Below are 26,556 nucleotides of genomic sequence, written 5' to 3' on the forward strand. Positions count from 1 at the left end.
ATCACGCCCTGGGCTGCAGGCAGCGCTAAACCACTGCGCCACCGGGGCTGCCCTTATTTACTTTTTTGAACTCTACTTTTGAACTCTCAGTTTTGTTCTATCAATTTATTTATTTACTCATGTGGCAGTATCATATTTTTATTGTAGTAGCTCTATAGTCTGTTTTAATATATAATAAGGAAATCCCCATAGTCACTATTTTTTTCTATATTTTCTTGGTGATTCTTGTTTTTGCTTCTCTTTCACAAAATTGCAAATTCCTTTGTCTAGTTTCAAAAATAATAGGGTTGTGTTTATATGACAAAAAGGTCTTTGTTAATTTGAGAAAGATTGACATCTTTTTGCTTTGATGTTTTCCTACTTAGAGTTGTAATATTTGTCTTTATTCAGATCTTACTTTATTTGTATTAATAAAAGTTTGCAGTTTACTTTATATGCCTTTCACTTTTCTTGTAACGTTTATTCCTAGGCATATTACTATTTTTGAAACTATTGTGAATAGGGCATTTTTTCATTGCTATTTTGAAGTGATTTTTAGTAATCAATTTTTAGCATAAAAATTTTTAGTAATTTTTAGTATAAAGTAATGTATAGCTTTGGTTTTTGCACATTTATCTTCTATCTAACCACATTCTTAATTTCTCTTCTTAGTTTCTAAGACTCTTAGGTATACAATATCATCTGCCTGTAGTAATCCTTCCCCGTATTCATGCTTCTTATTTTGCTTTATTGGAGCATGTACCTTCAAAACATTGTTGAACAATTAGTTCAGAACAATTATTTGATAGTTCCTGAATAATGTTAAATAGTTGGTCTGGCCAGTTTGATTTGGGATTCAGTCCCTACAATTGACAAGGTCTTGACAAATACAAGAGTAAGATTCCTTGTGAATACATTGCAACTAAATCCAGATGAAATATCTTATGGTTAATTATTTTATTAGGGACGTATTGTGCATTTTATCTACTGATCTGGCTATTGAAGGCTCAGCAAATTGTAAAAGTCATATTTTCCCATATAGTGGGAACCTGATTTTCCCTGTTGAACTAAACAGTGGCTAGGATTGGACCATGCCCTCCATGAATCTGTACTGTGGGCATGCTGTGTATGTAACTCAGACTACCCACAGCCTGAACCACTTCTGGAAAGACAGCATTTTGTAAGGGGACTCTGCTCACCTTGTCTTGCATACCACAGGCACCAGAATTTTCACATAGCTGGAGAAATTGTGCTCAGATTACACACACACACACACACACACACATACATATATGAAAACTAAGATGATAATGATGGGTTTATTTAGCATGACTGCAGGCAAATGAGAATGAAGGTATCTGTTGACCTGTAGGATATGCAGACTTATGTAATGCATGACATTTACCTCAAGAAATTTGGGGGGGGGGGCAAAATAATCATTAAGCAATTTCATCATCCATACATTAAGAGTGAATTTAAGTGTTATAATAGGGATCATGTTAATTTGTGTAAATTAAAGATGTTGCATCAGAGATTGGTAAACTTTTTAAAAAATTTATTTTATTTATTTATTTTTTTAATTTTTAATTTTTTTATTTTTAAATTTATGATAGTCACACAGAGAGAGAGAGAGAGAGAGAGGCAGAGACATAGGCAGAGGGAGAAGCAGGCTCCATGCACCGGGAGCCCGACATGGGATTTGATCCCGGGTCTCCCGGATCGCGCCCTGGGCCAAAGGCAGGCGCCAAACTGCTGCACCACCCAGGGATCCCCTAAAATTTATTTTATTTTTTTATTGGAGTTCAGTTTGCCAACATATAGCATATCACCCAGTGCTCATCCCGTCAAGTACCCCCCTCAGTGGTAAACTTTTTTGTAAAGGGCATGAAGGTAAATATTTTAGACTTTGTAGCATCATATTCCATCTGTGTCTTGTAAACTGTTTGTCTGTTTGTTGGCTTGTTTGTTTACTGCTCTTTAAAAATATAAAATCCATTCTTAGCTCATGAGCCATACAAAAATAGGTTGCTCAGATTTTTCTATCCCTTTGGAAGTGGAGAACAAGATTTCTGGGCTCCTTCGGGGAAAAGTCAGAAATGCGATGACTGAAGAAGGGGGATCTGATAAGAAAACATAAGTTTTAGATAAATGGTAATACTTTATTATCCCTGAAAAAAGTCATTGCACCACCAGGTCATGAAAATTTATTAGTAAATGAATGCTACTGATACAAAGCAGGGTTACTGAATTTGAATTTAGAGCACTCAAGAGGTAACCGAAGTGCTTCTGATCAGCTGTGGGATCATGACTGGTGTTCGCAGTTTTTTTTTTTTTAAGATTTTATTTATTTATTCATGAGAGACACACAGAGAGAGAGGCAGAGACACAGGCTCCATGCAGGGAGCCTGATGCAGGACTTGATCCCAAATCCTGGGATCATGCCCTGGGCCCAAGGCAGGCGCTTAACCACTGAGCCACCCAGGCGTCCTTGTGTTTGCAGTTATTTTTAAAGAAAAGTACTGTGATTGGATGCAGAGGTCATGTTTCTCCTAATACAATTGGGGTTGCAACATCCCCATTCATACATCTTTCCATCAATAACAAATACATGGAAGTAGGATAATTTTGTAATGCTCTTGACTCCCAGGTACCCCTATTTTAGGATTTGCACATGTCCCTGAACCCTTGTGGTTAATGGGGTCTTTGACTGGCTCATTTGACTCCCCTTCTCTTTGGTTTTTTACTTCTGGCTTTTCCCTGGGGGCAGGGACAGAGACCTTGTCCCTCACTCCAAAAGGATGGGACATTTCCTGGGTCACATCATTGGGCTTTCTGTCTGCTGCACATCCCAGCAGTGCTTCAACTAGTGCTTCCTGAAGGTAGAAAACAAAAGGCTTTTCTTTCTTCCTGAAAAGACACTCGTTTCCATAGACTTTGTTGGGAAGCTATCAGGCATGTTACTAAGAGATGTTGCAGTGTGATGATCCTACGCTGACATTTTCCAGACAGACTTGCATTGGGGATGCAATGGAACTAGGTCTGTGCTACAGCTGGGAGGGCCAGAGGAGCTCTGGTCCAGGGCACAGAGTCGGGAAGTGGAAGTGCCCATACAGTGCGTGGATGTGCACAGAAAGGGGAACATGGAACCCCATGGCCAGGGAAATCTGGGAGGGCTCCAGAGACGAGATGATTCAGAGCTGCAACAGGAAGCCTATCTGGAAAAGTGGAAGGAGTGTCTGACCTTACAGATAGGCCTGCCTTGCCCTTTTATGGTCTCTTGGACATAGGCCAGTGGCCCCTTGAACACTCAGTTTCAGCCCAGCCCGGCCCCTCTTCAGGCTAGATCAGAACTGGGGCACACAGTAGCCTTGGAGAGGTGGGAAGAAGTAAGAGCTAACCTTTCTTTAGAGTGGCTGTCAGGTACCTGGGCCTAGAAGCAGAGGGAGTCTGAGCACAGGGGTGTCAGTGGTGTCCTGAGTTGAGCTCATATTAACTTGGAATTGCTGCTGATACACTCAGGCTGGTAGAAGCCAGGTAAAGGCTGCTCAGAGGCACCTGTTTGTGGCTGTTGTACGGTAATGGGGCTGCAGGCGGCTCTAAATCCTGCTGCCATGGCTCCTTAGGCAGTTGTTAGTAAGCCAGCTGGCAGAGCAGTGCCACCCTCATCCTGTCTGGCATCATTTGCCTATCTGTCTTCTCTGCTGGAAGAGCTCTCCTGGAGGCCAGGGTTGAGCCTCCATCTTTTTGTTTTTCCCTTAATCTATTTCATTTTTAGGAGAAGTTTTAGATTCACAGCAAAGTTGAGTTGAAGAGGCAAAGGCACACCATATACCCTGGATCCTTATTGGCCCCTAAAGTCTAGTCCTATGCTCTCAACCCTACACATTCTCAGCAGATGGTTGGTATATAAGTGACTTGTCAGCCACCAATGGGAAAGGGAAATCATGCTCTTTAGGCCTGTCAACATTAGGCTTGGCTTTCTGCTCTTGGTAAGAACAGGCTGTGGTTCTCTTGATGGCAAGGAGATCAAGTTGCAGGATTCTGAGAGGCTGAGCCTCCCTGTTTGCTCTGTATCAGTGAAAGTGCCAAGCACCACCTGTTTACCACCTGCACCCTTCCCCTCTACCCTGGGGTAAGATCCCAAATGCTTCCCAAACCAGTCTATACTGGATCACTCAGAGGATTTTAGAGATGTGTAAAGCCATATATGATTTCATAGCTACCTACTATATAGAGATCCGTAAAATATATTGAACCATATACAGTTTTGTATGTTTGGTTATTCATATCTTCAAATATTTTAAAATTTTATGGTTTTATATATCTATTAAAGGGTGTATATGTATGAAAGTCTTTAATATATGTAAAAGGTTATATATTTATAAATGTGCTTCTATTTTTGCAACATATATTTATAAATATAATTTTAAAGTAAGTATATTCTTTCTTTATACCCAATGTGGATTTTGAACCCATGACCCTGAGATCGAGTCACATGCTAAAAAAAAAAAAAAAAAAAAAAAAAAAAGAGTCACATGCTTTCCTGACAGAGCCAGCCAGGTGTCCCAAAGTAAGCATAATTATTTATGAGGAATTCTGATCCTAAAGAGGAATTCTGAAATTAAATAGACCCCCTTAACAAAAAACATTGGATACAGCATAACTGCAAAAGTACATTTTCATCAAAAGACCTATGGACATTGCATATTTCTCCTGCCTTGTTTCAGATGGGCAGGATGTCTCTTGGAAAAAGCACATAGTTTGTTGTACCGTGCTTGAGAACAGGAGTCATAGTCTGAATCTCATCTGTCTGATAGAAGAAAACATAGCCTGATAATAGTGTGTTTTGCTCATGTGCATTTTAGTGTGTGCATGTGTGTGTTTGTAGTCCTGTGTCTCAAGTGCCATGAGGGAGATTTTCCTAAGAGTCTCCTACAACAAAATCTCCTTTAACCTGTCCAGGGGAGTTATATTCAGGGATGTAATTAAATGCTTTCACATGGATGGCAGATTATCATTCAGGAAAACACTAAAGTAGTTTTAGTGGGGAAAAAAAAATCATTTCCAGAATTTTTCAATTTTTAGTGAGTTCTAACAGAATTGATTACTGGGTCCAGCTAGAAAGAATTCAGTCTGAGTCTATACAATTCAGGGCAGTTGCTCTAGCTCTGGAGAAATGGAAACAGGAAGAGTTTATGCATGCTTCTTCGTTTCTCTCAGCTTCTGGCTTCATCCCAAAAGTCAAATTCAAATTCAAATGTATCTGTTAGTGGGGAAACCCAGCACCTCTCACTAAGATTATTTATTTCAACTTTTTATTATCAAAGTCTTCAAACATGCACAAAAGGAGAGACTGTAGAATAATTAACACCCATATATTGATCCCTAGGTTAAATAATTTTCAATATTTTAAGTATTTTGCTGTACTAATTCATCTATCCCATTGTCTCTTTCTTAAATTTTTTGACTTCTTTACTTTTTAAATTAAATTTTTGTTTTATTTTTTAAAGATTTATTTATTTGAGAGATAGAGAACAGGGTGGGGGGAGAAGGGCAGAGGGAGAGAGAGAATCTCAAGCAGACTCCCTACTGAGTGTGGAGCCCAATGCAGGGCTCCAGCTCATCATCCTTAGATCACAACCTGAGCTGAAATCAAGAGTTGGATACTTAACCAACTCAGCCACCCAGGAATCCCTCCTTGACTGTTATTTTTTAAAGGAAGTTCTTGACGTGTCATTCCATCCCCAGACTTCACTAAATATAAAAAATAAGGAAAACTTGTTATTACATAGCTGCAGTATATTGATCACACGTAACAAAATCAATAATTCTTTAACGTTATCTAATTTCTAGACTATTTATTAAATTTCCCCAGTTATCTCTGTATCTTTTAAATACAGATAAATGGAATAGAGTTACAAATTTAGAAATAAACCTATACATCTGTGGCCAATTGATTTTGACAAAATGTCAAAATTGTGCAGCAGTGGAAGAGTAGTCTCTTCAACAAATGGTGCTGAGACAGCTGGATATCCACATACAAAGAAATGAATTTCAACCCTCACCTGACACCATATATAAAAATTAAAATGGATCAAAAACCTAAATATAAAAGGTAAAACTATTAAACTTTTAGAAGGAAATATTGAACTAAATCTTCATGACCTTACATTTGGCAATGGTTTCTTAAGTATAACACCAAAAGTACAAGAAACAGACAAGGAAATTGATAAACTGGACTTTACCAAGATGAATGACTTTTATGCATACACAATTAAGAGCATGAAAAGACGACCCATAGAATGGGAGAAAATATTCACAAGTCACATATTTGATAAGATTCTGGTATCCAAAATAGGTAAAGAACTCTAATGAGCATAAAAACAGACAAAGACTTGGAATATAGACATTTTTCCAAAGAGGATGTATGAATGGCCAAAAAGTACAGGAAAAGATGCTCATCATTAGGTACTAGAGAAATGCAAATCAATATCGCAATGAGATACAAATTCATGCCTGATATGAATATATTTAAAAAAAAGGGGGGGGGGGTGGAATAAGAATTGACAAGAATGTGGAGAAGCTAGAACCCTCATCCATTGTTGGTGGGAACATAAAACGATGTAGCTCCTGTAGAAAACAGTTTGGTAGTTCCTCCAAAAGTTAAACATAGAACTACCGTATGACCCAGCAATTCTGCTCCCAGGTATGTATCTAAAGAATTGAAAACAGGTACTGATACCAAAGCTTCTATAGGCATGTTCGTAGCAGCACTGTTCATAATAGTCAAAAGGCAGAAACAACCCAAATGTCTTTTGAGTGGTGAATGGATAAACATAATGCTGTCTATTCATATAGTGGAATATCACTCAGCTGTAAGAGTGGATGAAGACCTGATATCTGGTATGTAATATGAATAAACACTGAAAATGCAACGCTCAGTGAAGGAACCCAGACACGAAGGGCCATATGTGCTGTGATTCCATTTTGGTGAAGTACCCAGAATAGACAAGCCCACAGATAGAACACAGATGAAGGGTCGCCAAAGGCTCAGGAGAGGGGGAAATGGGGAATGGCTGCTTAATGGGGAACAGATTTCCTTTAGGGCGATGAAAACGTCCTGGAACTAGACAGTGGTGATGGTTACATGGCGCTGTGGCTGAACTAAATGCTACCAAATTGTATGCTTCAAAATGATTATGATGAATTTCATGTCATGTGAATTTGACCACAATTTTCTTAAAAAGGGAAATGATGTCTTTCAGCAGCTGGTTTGTTTGAACAGAATACAAACACGCTTCCCATGTTGCATCATTTCTTCTAACACTCCATTAATCTGTAACAGTTCCCTCCCCTTTCATAACGGCTGTACCTTTTTGTAGTTAACTGGGTCAGGTGTCCTGGAGGATACTCCCTCTTCCAGTCTGTGTCATTGCTCTCTGGCGGCAGTGTGGAAGCTGTTCTTGGAAACTGGAAGGCGGTGTGGGTTTGACGGATCCAGGTTCCACTGTTTGACAGGCACACTTCATCCACAGTGCGGTGTACTTCGTATTGCATCATGCCGGAAGGTACCTGGCTCTTCGAGTGGAGAGTCACATTGTCGTGTGTCTGCTTAGGCTTCCTGGCGGTCCTGAGGGACCCAAGACCGGGTGACCAAGCCTGGGTCAGACTGGACAAGTGTGAGCCAATGATCTTTTGGTTTGGACTTGGGCCCCCAGGGCATGGTTGGCACAGTTGACGAAGCTTTGTGCCATCTAGCCTCCGCCCACCCCTCCATTGCGTCTTTTCCCCTGTTCCTGTTCCAGCCACACTGCGTGCTTCTGGTCTCTCACCCACCACGTTCCGCCGGGCCTCAGGCCTGCTATCACCTTTCCTTCCAGCACTTACCACAATGGCAATTAATGAAGTCTTCAACAACACTGTGTGGTGTCTGTTATACTCCTGTGTGCTATCAGCTCCACGAGGGCAGGAACCACATCTGGCTTTTCCGTTGCCCTGTCCCTCGGTGCTGGTGCTGAAGGATCGAGGCCTTGGGAGATTGTTGAAAGAGGAAGAAAGGCAGGCGTCCCGAGTCAGACTCCTTAGCCTGTGGATTTTACCCTCCTGTTAGGAGCACAAAGCACCTTGCAGGACAGAACAGGTGGAAATGCTGGCCTGTGTTTTATGTTTCTGTCAAACCGCTTTCCAAAAATTCGCATCTACTCTTCGAGGCCTCCCATTGTGAGGGAGGAGGGCAGAGCAGATTGGTCACCTTGGGGAGCCACCTGGTAAGTGAGAAATTGCCAGTGGCTGGGAGGACTTTTAGGAACAAGAGAGTCTACCTGTGCTTGTAAGTTGTTATCTCTGTGCTGCATTGATACAGCTCCCTCCTTAGGGACCCTTGACCTTCATGAAAGTTTTGCTTTGAGAAACAGCCTGGCATTGAGAATTGCTTTGGGGGTGGCATCAAGGGGCTGGGTCCTTTGTTTGATTTGAAATAAAAGGATATCTGGAAGACAGAGAAGAGAAGACCAGGAATCAGCAAGAGCTTCACTCAGGAGTCAGAAGTTTAGGGGGAGAGCCTGGGACTCTTGGCAGGGTGTGTCATCTAGACCATGAGGAGCAAGATGATCTCAGCTGATAAGCGCATAGAACCGACTCTAGATTTCAGAAAATCCCTCTGCATAACATTTCTCCTTTGCCATCTCCTCCACCCTTTTTACTTTTCCTCTCTATTCTGTTCCTCTTCTCCATCTTCTTTCCCACCCATGTCTTTCCTCTCTGTGTCATCTCCTCACCTTGAGCCCTGCCACCAGGGCTCCGAAAGGAAGGATGTGCACGGGCCGGCTCATGCCTGGAGGCTGTGGGGGGTTAATAAGGAAGCAGTAAAGCTGAACCTCCAGTCCTGGTTTAGACGCCGGAGGACTTGGAGGACGTATATTATAGGGTTTGAGCATGAGCTCTGGAGCCATCCCAGCCTGGGTTCATAAACACACCAGCTCTTTCACGTAGCAGCAACCGGAGTTCCTAAGTGGGTGAAATAGGGATAACGTAGTACCACCACGCAGAGCTCTTTTCCAGACTAAATGCAACAGTGCATGGGATGCGGTAAAGAATTGGTGATAGCCATAATTGGCTGGGGCACAGATCATTTCCAACCTCCATGATATTAGGCACGTGATCAGATATCAATAATCCCCTCTTGTTGGGAGGCTTTCATGAATTAACTTAACCCTCTGATGGGTGGACTATCCCCTTAGGGAGAGTTTGCAAATTAAATATACCAAAAGCTAAGGAATGTTAATATTACTAGCAGCCCCATTCCACACACAGATAATGAAACTGAGGCAGAGAGAGGTTAAGAGGCCTGCCCATGGTCACATCTCTAAAATGCAAGGAAGCCAGGACTTGAACACAGACAGATGTTCTTTTTCTCTTTTAATTGAGATACAATTCATGTATCATAAAGTTTGTGAGTTTAAAAAAGGTGCAGTTAGGTGGTCTTTAGTATTTTCAAGGTATGAGCAACCATCATCATTCATTCCAGGCCATTTCGTTGCCCTCAAATGAAAGCCCCTGCCCACTGGCAGTCACTGCCATCCCTCCAGCCCCTAGAAACCACTCACCTGCCTTCTGTCTTCATGGATTTGCCTATTCTGAACATTTCATGGAAACAGAATCACCCAGTATGTGGACCTCTGTGATTGGCTTCTTTCACTTTGTTTTCAAGATTCATCTGTTTTATAGCACAAAAGCAGTACTTCGTTTCTTTTTATGGCCGAATACTATTCCCTTGTATGGACCTCACATTTTGCTCATTCATCAGTGTCTGGACATTTGGGTTGTTTCTATTTGATGGCCATGATGAGCAATGCTGCTGTGAACATTCAGGTACACACGAACCTGAGCCCGGACCTTCTGATGTTGGAGCCCAGGTGCCTAACCTTGCTCGACTGCCTCCCTGTGTAGACTTGAAACTTCTCAGAGAACATCATGCCCCTGGTCTCTAGGGAATATTAGATGCAGGGAAATTTACTGAGGGTGATCTTGACTTACATCACATGGTTTCTAATCACTCAGTGGACATGGCATTTGTTTGCTTTGTGTTGTTACAGACAAACAGGCAGGTGCCTCCTTCCTTCTTTTTTGATTATTTAACTATCACAAAAGGTCTGTCATTGAACAAATAACTGTGTGTGAGCCTTGCTGTCCAGTAGGGGAGGCAGATGTTCATCAATTACAAATCATGAAACATACTTTGAAGGAAAAGGAAGGTTTTTTTTTAAGGATTTATTTATTTACTTTAGAGAAAGAGAGAGAGAGAAAGAGTTAGGATGAGTGGGAGAGGCAAAGGGAGAGAGAGAGAGAGAGAGAGAGAGACTTTCAAGCAGACTCCCCACTGAGCATAAAGCCTGATCCTGAGGCCTCATGACCCTGAGATCTTGACCAGAGCTGAAATCAAGAGTTGGATGCTCAACCAACTGCACCACCCAGGTACCCCCAAAAGTAAAGGGTTTATTTATTTATTTATTTATTCATGAGAGACAGACAGAGAGAGAGAGAGAGAGAGAGAGAGGCAGAGACACAGGCAGAGGGAGAAGGAGGCTCCATGGAGGCAAATTTGGGACTCAACCCCAGGACCCCAGCATCACAACCTGAGTCAAAGGCAGATGCTCAATCACTGAGCCACCCAGGCATCCCAAGGAAAGAGTTTAAGGAGAACTGATAATAGCAGACTTGCAGGCTGAGGAGGAGTAATCTTGGGTGAAGTTGGGGAAGGGTGTGCCAAGCAGAGGAGCAGGTGAGACACGAAGCCTCATAGCGCAAGGTCTTTAATGTTTGGAACCCGGGCATGTTCTTCCCCCTTTACCCTGTGTTTGTGGGTCTCTTTACTCTAGTAAATCTTATTGACTATGTCCTTTAAGTAGTCCCTTTGTCATGGCTAGTGGCCATGACACTCCTCACTGCTCCAGGCTTCTGGAACCACCACCCATGTCAATGCAAACCTCCCTGAGTGGGGATAGACACAGTCCTTACAGTAGGACAAGTGCCCATTGGGGATGTCTGGCCAGGTAAGCCATCCTTCTCTGGACTGCCATGTCCCAGCCATGGATGATCCAGACTTGACCATGTTGGACTTGCACTAGGACCTGGGCCCAGAGCACAGAGCACAGAGCACTGATTTCTGCAGCCTACCCAATGGATTAAACTGCCCCAGGATCCCACATTACATACGCCGTTGCATCACTTGATGAGCTGAACCATAGCGGACCATTCAGACATAGACATATTTGTGTAGTTATTTAATAAAACATTTATTAATTTGATTGTGCCATTTTTTGTACTCTGCATTTAACAAATGTCCTTTATTCAGGTCCCAAGCACTTTTCAGATGCTTTTAAATCTTGTAGGTCCAGGCTCCGTTATCATAGGTTGTGGGTGATTGGAGGGCCAACCTTTCTAAACACCTCCTGCTCCTATTATGTCATCACCTCCATGCACACCTATGATTCCCCCTCTATGCAAAATGCCAGGTGTCCTCCACTGACTTTTTGGGAAATCCCAGGATCTACCTCCTTCTCCCCACTAATACATGGCCATGTCCCAAGGGGGTCTGCAGGAATCCCCGAGAAGAGACTGGCCTTTGCCCAGACTCTTCATGATGCCTGAAGACAGGTCAAGCTCCACATGCCCAGGGCAGGTCCTAACAGCTTATGTTTAGGATCTCTGCAACCACTGGGACTGACAGACCCACTGGATTCACACACACACACACACACACACACACACACACACACACACACACCATTCTTAGGAATAGCCCAAATAGCCCAATCTCAGAAGGAGGATTAGAAATGTTTTCTTTTTTTTTTTTTTAAGATTTTATTTATTCATGAGACACACACACACACACACACACACAGACAGACAGACAGACAGAGAGAGAGAGAGACAGAAGGAGAAGCAGGCTCCATGCAGGGAGCCAGGATCATGCCCTGGGCCGAAGGCAGGCGCTAAACTGCTGAGCCACCCAGGGATCCCCTAGAAATGTTTTCTAAAGCTCTCTTAATTTGCAAGACATCTCTCTAGTGATGTTTTGCAAAGTGAGGTTAGTTCCTTTCCTTCATCTCCTTTCCCCAATGTATTGTGGGCCTGCTAGGAATGAGAATGGACCACCCGCTCCCCCCATCCCCTGGAAGTCATGTGCTTCTCCCAGGCTTCTTGTTTAACAACACAAAGACCAGAGCAAGACTTTGCTAGGAAGAGCCCAGGCCAAGGTCCTCAGCAGAATGGGGGTCTGGTGTGAAGCAGTTGAAGTTTATAGCACACCTGGCTTCTCCTATGTCTACATATTTGTGTAAGTCTTTCTGCCTCCCCATGTACTGCTCTTAGAAAGGACCTGTTTAATTCATCCCTGCCCTGGAGGGATGGACCTGCTCTGTGCTCACTTTGTAACCATCTTGGGGTCTTATTGTGATCTAAATGGACTCAAACCAGAATGCTGCCCTCCTCTTGGCTCTGATCATTGTGAATGGAAATCCTGCTGGTGTCCCTCCCTGTAGGAGGTTGCAATGAATTTGCATCTTGGCTGCAAATTCCCGGGGCCAGCCCTGTGCTTGAGATAATCCCTTCCATGCCACTCCTCAGGCTCCTCCTGCTTTCCAAGATCCCAGCATGCCTCCAGAGTCATTGGGCATGGGTTATGACAAGACCTTGTGTGACAGTTCAGTTGTGCGTGACTAGCTGTGGGCGAGTCTGTTCTAGCCAGGAACCACCTTTCACTTGCACAGCCCCATATCCACATCTATCACCCTCTTGGACCTCCCTCAATCATGTGGTATATCAGGCAGGAGAAACATGATCTTCTCTCTGGATCTCAGTTGAGTAACCTGAGAGTCAGGAGATGGGTCATGTCCCAGGCTGACAGGTGGCAGGGCTGGAAGGGGACTCCAGGCCCATTTGTTTAGTCTTCTATCTGGGCGCTCACTGGCACAATTGCCTTTGAAAAAAAAATCCCCTGATCTAGAACAGTGATTCTCAAAGTGTAGAAATGGGGGGATTCCTGAGGGCCTTTCAGGGGATCCCTGAAGTCAAACGATTTCATAATACTGCTGAGATGTTACTTGCTTTTTCTACTTCATCTTCTCACCATGGTACTGTGGAGTCTTCCAAAGGCACCGTGACACATGGTATTGCAAAGGCATAGTGCGGAGGTGGGTAGCAGAGTCCCTCCGTCATGGACAAAGTCAGACATTAAAGGGGCTTGCTTGCAGAACGTGTAAAACAGTGTTCTGCCTCCGACTAATTTTTTGTTTGTTTGGGGAAATATAGTACTTTTTCCCTAAAGTTGTCAGTCATGTTAACTTGTCTTGGGTTTAGTCTTGTTACCGTAAATGTATGAGGAAGTTCCTTTTTATATGTGTTGATTTCAGTTTCTAAAACGGTTCATCTGAGTAGACATGACCCACACAAACAAAAGTTTTCTAGGGTCTTCTATCATTGCTAAGAGTGTTAAGGAGGCCTGAGACGGTAAAGGTTTGGGAATGGCGGATCTAGAAGGGGCCAATTCTGTACTTCCTTTTGAGCTGCGGAAGTTCCCTAAAAATGCCCTTTCCATAGGTGGCAAGCTCAGTTTCTCCCCGTGCAAGGATAATCAGACCTGTACTTTGGGGTTTGAATTAGGTGAGATGATAGATGGGTGCTATGGGTTAACTCGTGTCCCTGGAAAGACATACACAGGGCGAAGGGTGAACGTGAAGGTAGAGCTGAAGTGATGCCTGTCTACCCCCTGTAATGCCAAAGATCACCGGCAAACCACCAGAAGCTAGGAGAGAGGAACAGATGCTGCCTCAGAACCTCCAGAATGATTCAACTCTGCTGATGTCTTGGCCTCAGACTCTGGCCTCCAGAACTATGGGAAGAAATTTCCCTTGTTGGGCCAGCCACTGTGTGATACTTTGTTGCAGAGACCCTAGGACCGAGACAATGGGAAACTGTTCTGCAAACCAGAAAGTGTTCTGTAGGTGTCAGAGGTCCTGATGTTAGAGCCTCCTTTTTGTTCTGGGTACAGGCTGGTCAGTTGCTACCGTTAAATGCTTTGGCATCTGAAGCCTTCGCATTGTTTGATGTTTCTACATTTCCTTCCCTTTTGATTTTTCCACCTCCTCTTCTCTCGCACTTTATTCCTCCTATACTCTTGTGTTTACAGTGCAGAATTGGTTCTTTCACTTGTTGAGACTTCTTAGGGGCTACTTTCCAATCACCAGGGTGCCTCTTAGTCTGTAGCATATAGATCCCGGCTGCCTGATGACAGCCAGAGGGAGCCTCTCGGTGGGACCTATCCTGGGCACCCACAGGTTACAGATTGACTCACTAATCTCACACCCTCCCCTCCCACCCCGGGCAGGGGGAGGTACAGACGCGACCCCTGTTTGAGGGATGGGGAGTTCAGGTAGAGAGCGGTGGGGGTTGCACAGCTTGGAAGGGCTAGGCTGACTCCAGAATCTTTGCTTTTAATTACAGTCAATGTGGGAATTTGGTGTTAGAGTGACTATCTTCAGGATTAGAGTCTGGCTTCTGATGGAACAGGAAACTCCCAGTAACAGTGGTTGACCCAAGAGAAGCGGGGAGCTAGATCGGACTCCCCTCTGCCCCTTCAGCTTCATGCTGCCCACCTTTTAATCCAGCTATCGCTGTGGTAACCAGATCACCGGAGTGTGGAGTCGCCAGCTCCATCGTGTTGTTTCAAGTCTTGAATTTGGCATCTGTTGACACATGCTTTCTGAGATACGTCGAGGAAGTGGCGACGTGCTAAGAGCTATTCGTCTGCGGGCATCGTGACCATGCAGGGGATCCAGGAAGCTCAGGGCAGGGGACTGCCGCCAGCCTCCAGGGGCCTCCCAAGCTGTCCTCAAAATGTGACTGAGTTTGGGGTGGAGAGACAGAACGGTGGAGAAAAAGAGAAAGATAAACCCAAAAGCTCAGCCGAAAGCTGATAAGGGACCTCATTGGCTCGAGATGGCTATGTGTATAAAAATGGTTAAATATTAATTTAGGTTCTTTTAAAACAAAGGGCAAAATTCAGAGCAAGGTGAGGTAGGCAGGGGCTGTGAAGAGAACTAGTTAGTTTAGGGAAAATAGCCAGGAGTCCCGAGAATTATTTAGAGAGAGAAACTGTTGATTCTCGCGGCTACCTGTCCTCTCCCCCAGATGGCTCGCCTCCTTCATTTGTTTCAAAAGGTGTTCTTCCTAATGCTCTGGGGGGAGGCTGTAGGTGACAAGCTTCTGGTGGTCCCTCAGGACGGAAGCCACTGGCTCAGTATGGAGAACATAGTTGAGCTCCTCAGTGAGAAGGGGCATGACATTGTGGTGCTGGTGCCAGAAGTCAATTTGCTTCTGAAGGAATCCAAACACTACACGAGACAAATCTACTCAGTGCCATTTGGCCAGGAAGAGTTGGAGAACCGCTACCGCTCTTTTGGAAAGAATCACTTTGCTGAGAGATGGCTCCTGAACGCTGCTCAGATGGAGTACAGAAATAGCATGATTGTTATTGACATGTACTTCACCAACTGCCAGAGCCTTCTGGAGGACTCGGCCACGCTCAGTGTCCTCAGGCAGAGCAAGTTCGATGCCCTTTTCACAGACCCAGCTCTGCCCTGTGGGGTGATCCTGGCCGAGTACCTGGGCCTGCCCTCCGTGTACCTCTTCAGGGGCTTCCCATGCTCCCTGGAGCATACTATCAGCAGGAGCCCAAACCCTGTGTCCTACATTCCCAGGTGCTATACTCAGTTCTCAGACAAGATGACATTTCCCCAACGGGTGGGCAACTACCTCGTTAATTACCTGGAGACCTACCTGTTCTACTGTCTGTATTCAAAGTACGAAGACCTTGCATCCAATATCCTCAAGAGAGATGTGCACTTACCCACCTTGTATCGGAACGGCTCCATTTGGCTGTTAAGATATGACTTTGTGTTTGAGTATCCCAGACCAGTCATGCCCAACATGGTTTTCATTGGAGGGACCAACTGCAAGATGAAGGGAGTCCTGCCTCAGGTTAGTGGTTTTTTTTTTTTTTTTTTGGTTGCTCTGTTTCTTCATGGGCAGATATTATTCTGATGTGCTCAGTCTTCTCTCATCACTTGGCTCTTTGAGCCAACTCTCACTTGGGAGGGCTTCCTCAATGAGGAGATGCCAGGATCAGAGTAGAGGGGCGTGGTGGGGGTATGAGGTCGAGGTTCTTTTTCTTTTCTTCTTTTTAAAGATTTTATTTATTTATTTATTTATTTATTTATTTATTTATTTATTCATTCATTCATTCATTCATGAGAGACACTGAGAGGAGGCAGAGACACAGGCAGAGGGAGAAGCAGGCTCCCTAGGGAAGCCTGATATGGGACTCAATCCCAGGAACCCAAGATCACGACCTGAACCAAAGGCAGGTACTCAACCACTGAGCCACCCAGGTGCCCCAAGGCTGAGGTTCTGAATGAAGCTGAGGCTTTGGGGGAAGACAGGGTGTATGCCTGACAACAAGAGGAGGTACCTTTAGCTGGGTCATCTGAGGACAGTCATGGAGCATAGAAGGAGCCTTGGAAATTTCCAATCTAATCCTACACCCACCCATTGAGGAAACAGGTGAGGGCTTGACTAGGAGGACACAGAGCTGTAAGGACAGTCCAGGTGGAAACCCATTCTCCCACTTAGGTACCATGCTTTTTCCCGGGGTCCTGAACCAGAGATCAGCAAACAATAGCCAGTGGACCAAATCTGCCCAGAGCTAAGAATGGTTTTTATTTATTTTATTTTTTTTTTAAGTTTTTTTTAAAAGATTTTATTTTTTTATTTATGAGAGACATGCACACAGAGAGAGACAGAGACAGAGACATAGACAGAGGGAGAAGCAGGTTCCATGCAGGGAGCCTGATGTGGGACTCGATCCCTGGTCTCCAGGATCAGGCCCTGGGCCAAAGGCAGGCATTAAACCACTGAGCCATCCAGGGATCCCCCTGGTTTTTATATTTTTAAAGGAATGTTAAAAACAGCAACCACAAAGAATACGGGATGGAGATGTATGTGACTCACTACCTGACCCTTTACAGAAAAAGTATGTTGACCTCTGAACTAAGGCAAATGGTTTTAGATGCCTTCCTGACATATGGGAAGAGAGCCCAGAGTTCCTTTGGAAATTAAAAACTTGTGAGGTTTTTGTATTTGTATTTATACCTCTGAAAGGCTTCAGATCACACTTTCCCAGCAGAATTCTCTTTTTCAATGCATTTTTCATCAGAAAGAAAATCCCAAGCAGGTCCCAAAGACCCTTATCCCTCTTCTTGAATATCTGCCAATTTCTTTGTTGGCACGTTGCACAATTGGCCATGCCTATAGGAGCTGGTAGGAGCAGGGGCAATGGGCATAATCAGACTGGTTCCAGGAAGCATGGGGCACAGAATGCAAATCCCACATGCCAGGGACTTTTAACCCAGTAGTCAGTCAATAAGCAAAAATATCATAAGAAATATATGGCATAAGAAGGAAACAATCGCATTTTTGCAAAAAGAATTGCATGTAGTCATATTGAAAACCAGACTGTAGGGAATGTGTTTTTTGAGCATCATGAATTTACATGGGATTCTCAGCTATTACCCAAATATTACCACAGAGAACATTCTGTATTACACAGTATATAATTATCAACTTGTATTTGTATATTGAAAATTAAAGTGATCAAAATCAGAGTTTTTTTTTGGCTTAAATGATCTAACCATTTCAACACTCTGGGAAAAAAAAGTGTATTTTGCAATGATGGAAATGTTTTGGAATCATGTAGATGTGGTGGTTGCACCACATGGTGAGTGTACTAAATGCCTCTGAACTGTTCGCTTTAATATCGTTGATGATGTTATGTGACTTCATCGAAAAAAATTGCTTAAAAAAAAGAAGATACATCATAGATCAGGAAAAACAAAGGCCTAATTTATAGCTGAAAACAAACCACCATCAACAAAAAACCCCGCATACTCCTTAGTAGGCAAATAACTTTATCAGGTAATACTAACCACAATACAAGTGTCCATTTAAGTTTGGAGACATATTTGGCTTCAGAAATAATCCAAGAAATTCAGACTATAAGCAATGAAATTCAATTTTGCTGAGCAAGTCAGCAAGCACGTTTTATAAGTAGCTATGGGCTTAATTATAAAACCAGTATAATTAAGTTTCTTATTATGCTTCTGCTACTGTGCAGAGCCTTTTGAAAACCAGAGCTTTGTGAACACTCTGCATAAATAATGCTATGATTCACCATCTGGGGAGGTGTGCTTATTCTCAGGGTAACTTGTGTGCTCCCAGGCTTGCATGTATGACAGAGCATGAGATCACTCCCCAATGCCCAAGGTAGCGTGACTGACTACGGCTCCTCCTGCCTCCTCTGCCTAGGAAAGGACTGGGGACCTCAGAGGGTTCCCTGGTTGGTTTGGCCCAAGATGCTCTTGGAGAAGCTGCTCAGGTGCCTGGTTCCCAATGGGAGACCCCAGATGTCCTGAACCCAAGGCCTCCTCTCCAACCCTGAGTTGAGACTCATCTGTCCCATGGCTAACTTCTTTTCCTTAGGTTTCCAATATCTCCATTAAATTAAAAAAAAAAGTTTTATTAATTTAAGAGATCTCTACACTCAATATGGAGCTCAGACTCAAGCCCCTGAGATCAAAAGTAGGATGCTCTACCGACTGAGCCACCCAGGTGCCCTCCAACATCTCCATTTTAGAAGAGAGTTTGGTGTTACATTTCACTATTAGAAGGGCCATTGAAGTGTTTTTCTTAGAACAAAGGATTTCAGGGGTAAATCCCAGTCTCTTCCAATTGCAAAGCAGAGAACTGCTCAAAGCTTCAGGAACAGGTTTCCAATCTCCCTTTTAGGGGCTACACAAACCCAGGGAGCTCAGGCTCCCATAACAGCACCACCTCTCTGCCCAGGCTGCTCTGTGGGAGGGAATGCATCAGAGCCCAGCCCTAGCTTATACCTGGGTGGAAAAGGGCTAGCTTTCCCTCCCCATTGGCTCCAGAGATTCCACCCTCGTCCCCCTTATGTTGGTGGAGTAAAAGTGATAAGACTTGGATTCAAGCCCAGCTTTGTGGCTGAGGCAGGTGGCTTATCTCTGGCATTGTTCATGTCTCCATCTGTGAAATGGGAACACTCTAAAGGTCAGGGTTTGGGGCAGGCAAGATGGAGTTCATTGGAGAATTTTGAAAACCACAAATGCAACACACGTAGGACAGGCTTCTTTAGGCTGGAATAACAGGACAGAGCCCCCCCCCATGCAAGAGAGAGTCCTATTCTCCTGTACACGAGCAAACCAAAGTTACCAGGCAAGACAGATGAGCTGCCTAAGGCCACGGGGTGCAGCGAGGAGATGAGGCAGGATGAGAACCCACCTCCTTGTCACTCTCCCATCCCAAGGCCACATGTTTGCCCAGCACTCATTTTCCAAAGATATAAGACCTGGAGCGTAGCAGACTCATGAAGGGAAGAAATGAGGTTGGACAATGAGTCAGCAGATTTGAAGAGCTTCCTCCTGGCCAAGTGACCTTAGATTTCAGTCTTCTTATCTCAGAATGGGGTGGAGATCATGTGCCTTGCTCCTCACAGGGCTGTTTGAGGATGACTTGGGCAGCATGTGGAGGTGCCTGCCTGATAGACTAGTAGGGAAGCCATGGTCTCTGGCCCTCCCTTCTCTGGACCTTTGTGCAATGCTGACTGAGCTGATACAAACAGCTTGGCTTTCTTGCAGCATCTTAGGGGGAATGTTTTCGCAGAAAGCTAGATCCCAATTCCCAAGGACTAGCTCTTTTGTTCCCGGGTGTCCCCTTCTGGAATCATCTAGATAGCATTTCTCAAATGGGAAATTTTGCACTCCTAGAGGGCAACTTTTGGAGACATTTTTGGTGTCACAATTAGGGGGTGAAACTGACATGTAGTAGATAGAAGCCAGGGATGCTGGTAAAAGTCCTACAAAGCACAAGACATAGCGACCCACCCACTCCTAACAAAGAATTAATTATCTGTTCCCCAATAGTGCTGAAGTTGAGAAATACTGGTGATCTAAATCAGTTCCATGTGAGTATCAGTGACTTCTACCCAGGACCATAGCTGAGTGATGGGGGGCCACAAGAATCCTCTGCCCATTCCCTGAGCCATGTGGTCTCCCTTCAGGGGTCTCTACAAGCAATAGTCACCCAAGCTGGGGCTTCCACGTTTTTTGGTTGATCTGAGGACTGAATTCCAGTCAAGTCAAAGCAACAAAATGCCAAAATGCCAAGTCATTCTTAATAGGTACTTTTTAAAGTACATAATTAAGGTCAATGTCTACAATACTTTTTGTGGTTTGCTTTTCTTTCAAAAAGGATTTTGAAATGTGTTTGTATTTATGACTGATTGGACATGTAGAACATTTTGATAGTATTTTTTCTGTTAATAATTATCCAGAGTAGCACAATGCTAGCATGAGTCAGCCTTTTTAAAAAAGTATCCTACATGAGTATCTGAAAAATTTCAACCTTGGTTGATTGATTTGTGTAATTCTAAGAGAATGAGATTAAACGGGTTTAAAAAACAAACAACATTCCTGAGATATAAGTCATAGATCATACAATTCATTCTAGGAAGGTTTACAGTTCGATGGTTTTTAGCATATTCTGAGCAACCATCACCACAATTGGTTTTGAAATGTTTGCAATCACCCCTAAAAAACCCCTGCCCAGTGAGTAGTCACTCTACAGCCCCTGCCAACCACTGAAATACTCTTCGGTCTTTATGGATTTCCCTATTCAGATCATCTCAAACAAATGGGATCACAGAATATGTGGCTGGCCTTTGTATTTTTATTTAATTATTTATTTAAAAAGATTTTATTTATTCATGAGAGATGCAAGGAGAGAGGCAGAGATATAGGCAGAGGGAGGAGCAGCATACCAGTAGGAGCGTGATGCAAACTCAATCCCAGGACCCCAGAAACATGATCAGAGCCGAAGTCAGACACTCAGCCACTGAGCCACCCAGGTGGCTGAGCACCCAGGTGCCCCTCGACAGGCTTTTTAAATATAGCAGAATATTTTCAGGATTCATCCAGATTGTGGTATTGTTTTTTTATTGCTGAATAATATTTCCTTCTATAGATATACCACACTTCATGTACCTACTCATCAGTTGAGGACTTTTGTGTTTTTTCTATTTCTTGGCCGTTATGAATACTGCAGCTGTGAACATTCCTGTACAAGTTTTATGCGGACATATGTTCCAATCTCTTGCATATGTACTGAGGAGCGGAATTGCTGGGTTCTGTGATAAACCTTTGAGGAACGGCTGCATTGTTGTTCAGAGTGCCTGCTCCTTTGTTTTATTGTGATAAAATACACATAAAGTAAAACTCACCATTTTAAAGTGTGCTCTCCAGTGGTGCTTGATACACCCGTGATGTACATCATCACCATTATCTAGTTTCAGAACATTCTTATCACACCAAAAGGACATGCACGTGCCTTTCTAAGTAGTCACTCTGATTCTACCCTCCCCAGCCCCTGGCAACCACAAATCTGTTTTCTGTCTATAGATTTGCCTATTCTGGCGATTTGATGGAAATGAAATCATACAGGATGTGGCCTTTTGTATCTGGCTTCTTTACTTAGCTTAATGTTTCAAGGTTCATCCATATAATAACACGTGTTGGTACTTAATTTCTTTTTTAGAGATGTATTTATTTATTTGTGGAGGAAGGGACAGAGGGAAAGAGTGAGAGAGAGAGTAGAGTCCTTGAGCAGACTCTTCACTGAGTACGGAGCCTGAAGCGAGGTTCGATCCTGGGACCTGAGACCAGGACCTGAGCCAAAATGGAGTGAGATGCTTAAGTGACTGAGCCATGCAGGTGCCCTGATACTTCATATCTTTTGTGGCTCAATAAATTTCTTTGTGTGGATGGACCTCCGTTTGTACATTTATCAGTTGACAGATATTTTCTTTAAAGTTTTATTCATTTAAGTAATCCCTCTGTACACCCAATGTGGGGCTCAAACTCATGACCCTGAGATAAGAATCGCATGTTCTTCTGATGGATTGAGCCAGGCACCCCCGCTGATAGACATTTCTATCACCTGTTGATGGGTTTCCTTTCTTTGCAATTGTGTACAGTCCTGCTATGAGCATTTCTGTACAATATTTTGTTGAACAGTTGTTTTCACTCCTTTTTTTATTATAGCCACCCCAGAGGGCAAGAAGTGATATCTTATTTTTATTTGCATTTCCTTAGTGACTATTGATGCTGAGTATATTTTCATAGGCTTGTTGACTGTTCTTATATCTTCTTCAACAGTAATCTATTCTGATCCCTTGTGTATTTTAAAAAACTATTTCTGTTGATGTTGTTGAGTGTTGGAGGGAGTTATTGTGAGGATGTTGATGCAGGTTTACAAGGGGGCTGGTTCCAGGCATTTGGAGGCTTCTCAACTCCTCCTCGGAAGGAGGAGTCCTCGGAATGTATGTTTTGCCCACTATTCTTTCAGTTGGACTGGTTTCCAAGATGTGGCCTTGAGAGAGTCAGGTGTTGTGGACAGTATACTATCCAGATGGTATACATAAGTGAACCCAGTTAATGTGTCTATATAGCCTTCTAGATTTGGCAGGCAGGGGCAGAGATCTACTGGTCTTGTGGCCATTCAAGACAAGCCTTGTGAGGAACATCCCTTGCTTCTGACCCCTGCCACCACCCATCCAGATCAGCCTGCCTTGTTTTCAGTGTGTCCTTGCCTCCATATCCAGTGGCCAGTTTGTGAGCCAACAATTGGTGAACTAGCCATTTTTATAGGATGAGGGGCACCTATATCAGATGCTTATGGACTGCCATGTGAGTATGGGGACACATGAAAACACTGGCTGGTTCGATGGGCGTGTTGGCGGGGCTGCTCAGGGCAGCCTGTGGCAGAGAGTGGAAACAGATGTCTGTGTGCTGGGCCAGCTGCTGTGGGGGGCAGGTCAGCAGACCACTGAAATTCAACTAGAGGCTAAAGCCTGAATGACAAGGTTGGAAGAGGGCTGAGGTTGCAGAAGGATGTGCGATGCCCACTGGTCTGGTGGCTTCGAGGCGGATCAACAAGGTATGGGTTGGACCCCATGATAGAGACCACAGAAGGAGAATGCCCCTTGAACTTTGGTCCAAGCTCTGGAAGGGGGTGAAACCCGATGATGAGTAGTGGATTGACTGAGGTGCTGGCCATTTCCTGGCCACGTGGGTACAATGGCATTAAGACAATCTCCCTGTTAATAGGGAGAAGCTGTGCAGTGGGTGGGGCTAGAGGTAGGAGAGGTGGCTGCTAAGAAGAGTAAGGAACCTCTACCCTCCCTCCTGGTTACCCTTGAGGTCCTGTGCCATCATCCTGTCCTCTTTGTCTCTTCCATTTCTGCCCTCATTTGTTTGCTGCCCAAGGCCTTCAGACAGCATTATTTAGAAAAACATTTTGCAAGAGTTTATAATCATTATCTGTGGGACCAGCGACTGAGAGGAGCTACTCCTGTATTAGCAGAAGCCCCAAAGGCTTCTAGGTGATTTTGAAAACGTTGTTTGGTCATGTTAAAAATCCCAGTGAGATTTTGTTTGGCTTTCATGCTTATGAAATGAATCTATTGCTTCACTGGGGACAAAATCAGGAGCATTACAAAGTGAAATCTTCCCATCCAGCATGTTGCAGTCTCTTTATTTATTCTATCTAGATTGATATCTTAGTGTTGTTAAAGAACGAAAGTCCAACCTGTAAATTTGCAGATCAAGTGGCCTTATTAGGGATTCATGAACTGAGCAGCATCCCATCTAGGAAGCAGAGGGGAGCTCTGAGGCCTTGTATGAAATGGGTGGTTTTCACAGGAAGGAGGGCCAGGAAGTTATTAGTGAAAAACCCCAGTCCCTAAACAAGGTAGCAGGAGACAGGAGAAGAGGAGTGGAGTCAGGGCCTGATTGGAGGCTTTGTGACAGCTCTCCTTGTTCCAAGGTGACCAGGCTCCGGGGGGAGGGTACTCTCTGGCCCCTTATGTCATCCATAAGGGTTATCTTGCCCATTTATGCTTTAGATAACAAAAGATCTTATTCTGAGAAGTAAGTATGGAATGCTCAACAACTCTTGCAGTGTGTTCACATGTGCACTGCAGGATCCTTCACGGTATTTCCTTATTTGACAGGTGCTTCAAGTAGATTCTTTCCTGACCATTGCAAGAGATGTCCTGGTGTGGAAAAGGAGCAAAACCTAAGAGCTAGTGTCCCCTTCCCTGTTTAGAGAAAGCTGCCTTAGCAGTGTTATATATTTTTCTGGGTGTGTTCCATGTTCCCCACAAACGAGAGGAAAGCGCTTCAACAGTTTGCAGCTAAGTTTCCATCCCACAGAGAGGTTATGCTTGAGGCTGGGGCATTGGTGACTCCCCAGAGCTCAGTCACAGCTCTTGGCACAGGACAAACCAGGAACTAGGAGGAGATCCAGTGAATTGGGCATCCACAGCCCTGTTTTGGGAATTGGATAGAAGGCAACAGAGTCAATTAGAATGTTCCCTGGAGAGAGCACAGAGGCAGGTGAGATGTTTCCTAGATAAGGGGGATTGATTTCTCCTTGCGTGGAAGCAGAGAGTGGGGCCAGTGGTGGAAGAGTGGGACAGGTTTAGTCTGTAATGATTAACACAAGGAGGGCATGCTGCCTGCCAGTTACCTGCCCTGGGAGGTGGCTCAGTGATAAGGTAAAGTCAAAGAAAATAAATGTAGGAGGCATAGCCTGATCTGCAAAGCCGGCTGCTTTGGGCTTCTACAGACATGGCTGCAGGGTTCCTGGCTCCCCTGCCAGTGCTCACGGGGCTGTTGCTCATCCTGTGTGTTGGACGCTGGGTTGAAGGTGGGAAGGTACTGGTGGTGCCTTTGGATGGCAGCCACTGGCTTAGCATGAAGAAGGCTGTGCAGAAGCTCCATGCCAGAGGCCACCAGATGGTGGTGGTTTCCCCAGAGTCGAATATGCATATCAAAGAAGAGGATTTTTTCACCCTGACAACCTATGCCCCACCTTACACCAGGGAAGAATATGATCGCGTTCTACTGGGTCAGAGGTACCAGGTTTTTGAAAGAGTATCTTTTCTAAAAAGATTGTTGAAAACTGTGGAACGCTTGAAAACTGTTACTTCATTTTATCAAAGGTCTTGTGAGGGCCTTTTGCATAACAAGAACCTGATCAGGCACCTGAATGCCAGTTCCTTTGATGTGGTTTTAACTGATCCTGTTCACCCCTGTGGGGCAATACTGGCTAGGTACCTGTCCCTTCCCTCTGTGTTTTTTTTGCGGAACATTCCATGTGATTTAGATTCTGAGGGCACACAGTGCCCAAACCCTTCCTCATATATTCCCAGATTATTAACAAGGAATTCAGACCACATGACGTTCCTGCAAAGGGTCAAGAACATGCTTTACCCCCTGGCTCTGAAGTACATTTGCCACGTTTCTTTCACTCCTTATGCAAGCCTTGCCTCTGAGCTTCTTCAGCGAGAGGTATCCCTGGTGGACATCCTCAGCTCGGGATCTGTGTGGCTGTTCAGAGGGGACTTTGTTCTGGACTACCCCAGGCCAATCATGCCCAACATGTTCTTCATTGGAGGCATAAACTGTGCCAACAGGAAGCCATTGTCTCAGGTCTGTATTGCCTCCTATGTTCGATTAGTGTTCCAGGTGGAACACTTATGTTTTTTTAAAGCTTACTTCCAGGTGCTTACTTATCTGCCAGTCTTTCTGAGATGTCTTCTACCTCTTGTTCTCCTGTGAGTTCTGTGAAATAAGTGTTAAAGTACTTCCACTCATGCATTAAAGGTTTGCAATGGTCACAAAGAGAATTGAGAGGCAGGGGTGCAGGTCTGTGATGGGATCAACAAGCGCCAGCATGGTCAAACAAGACTTTCCTTTCTTTTTTTCTTTTTTTATATTTATTTATTCATGAGAGACACAGAGAGAGGCAGAGATACAGGCAGAGGGAGTAGCAGGGTCCCTGTAGAGAGCCCAACATGGGACTCGATCCCGGGACTCCAGGATCAGGCCCTGGGCTGAGGGCAGCGAAACCACTGAGCCACCCGGGCTGCCCTAACAGGCTTTTTAAATATAGCATAATATTTTCAGGATTCATCCAGGTTGTAGTATTATTGTTTTTTATTGCTTAATAATATTTCCTTCTATGGATATACCACACTTCATGTACCTACTCATCAGTCGATCGACTTTTGTGTTTTTTCTATTTCTTGGCCATTATGAATACTGCTGCTGTGAACATTTCTGTGCAAGTTTTTTACATATGTTCCAATCTCTTGCATATGTACTGAGGAGTGGAATATCTGGGTTGTGTGATAAACCTTTGAGGAATGGCCAGATTGTTGTTCAGAGTGCCTGCTCCCTTTGTTTTATTGTGATAAAATACACATAAAGTAAAACTGACCATTTAATTTATTTATTATTTATTTATTTATTTATTTATTTATTTATTTATTTATATTAATTCTTTAAATTTATTTATGATAGGCACACATTGAGAGAGAGA

General features: G+C 43.9%; 1 protein-coding gene and 1 pseudogene across 1 annotated transcript in view; both read left to right on the plus strand.

Annotated features, from left to right (window-relative positions):
• Positions 1 to 15,037: 15,037 nt before the first annotated feature.
• LOC140616221 (UDP-glucuronosyltransferase 1A1-like) overlaps positions 15,038 to 26,556 on the plus strand; it is a 45,878-nt gene continuing 34,359 nt past the window's right edge. The window contains exon 1 of the mRNA XM_072796753.1: positions 15,038 to 16,017. Within this exon, the coding sequence (XP_072652854.1) occupies positions 15,169 to 16,017 (849 nt within the window). The 5' untranslated portion in view covers positions 15,038 to 15,168. The remainder of the gene's footprint in view (positions 16,018 to 26,556) is intronic.
• LOC140616555 (UDP-glucuronosyltransferase 1A3 pseudogene) lies at positions 24,706 to 25,793 on the plus strand (annotated as a pseudogene).

The sequence above is a fragment of the Canis lupus genome, chromosome 24 (genome assembly GCF_048164855.1).
Source record: "Canis lupus baileyi chromosome 24, mCanLup2.hap1, whole genome shotgun sequence".
Classification (NCBI taxonomy): Eukaryota; Metazoa; Chordata; class Mammalia; order Carnivora; family Canidae; genus Canis; species Canis lupus.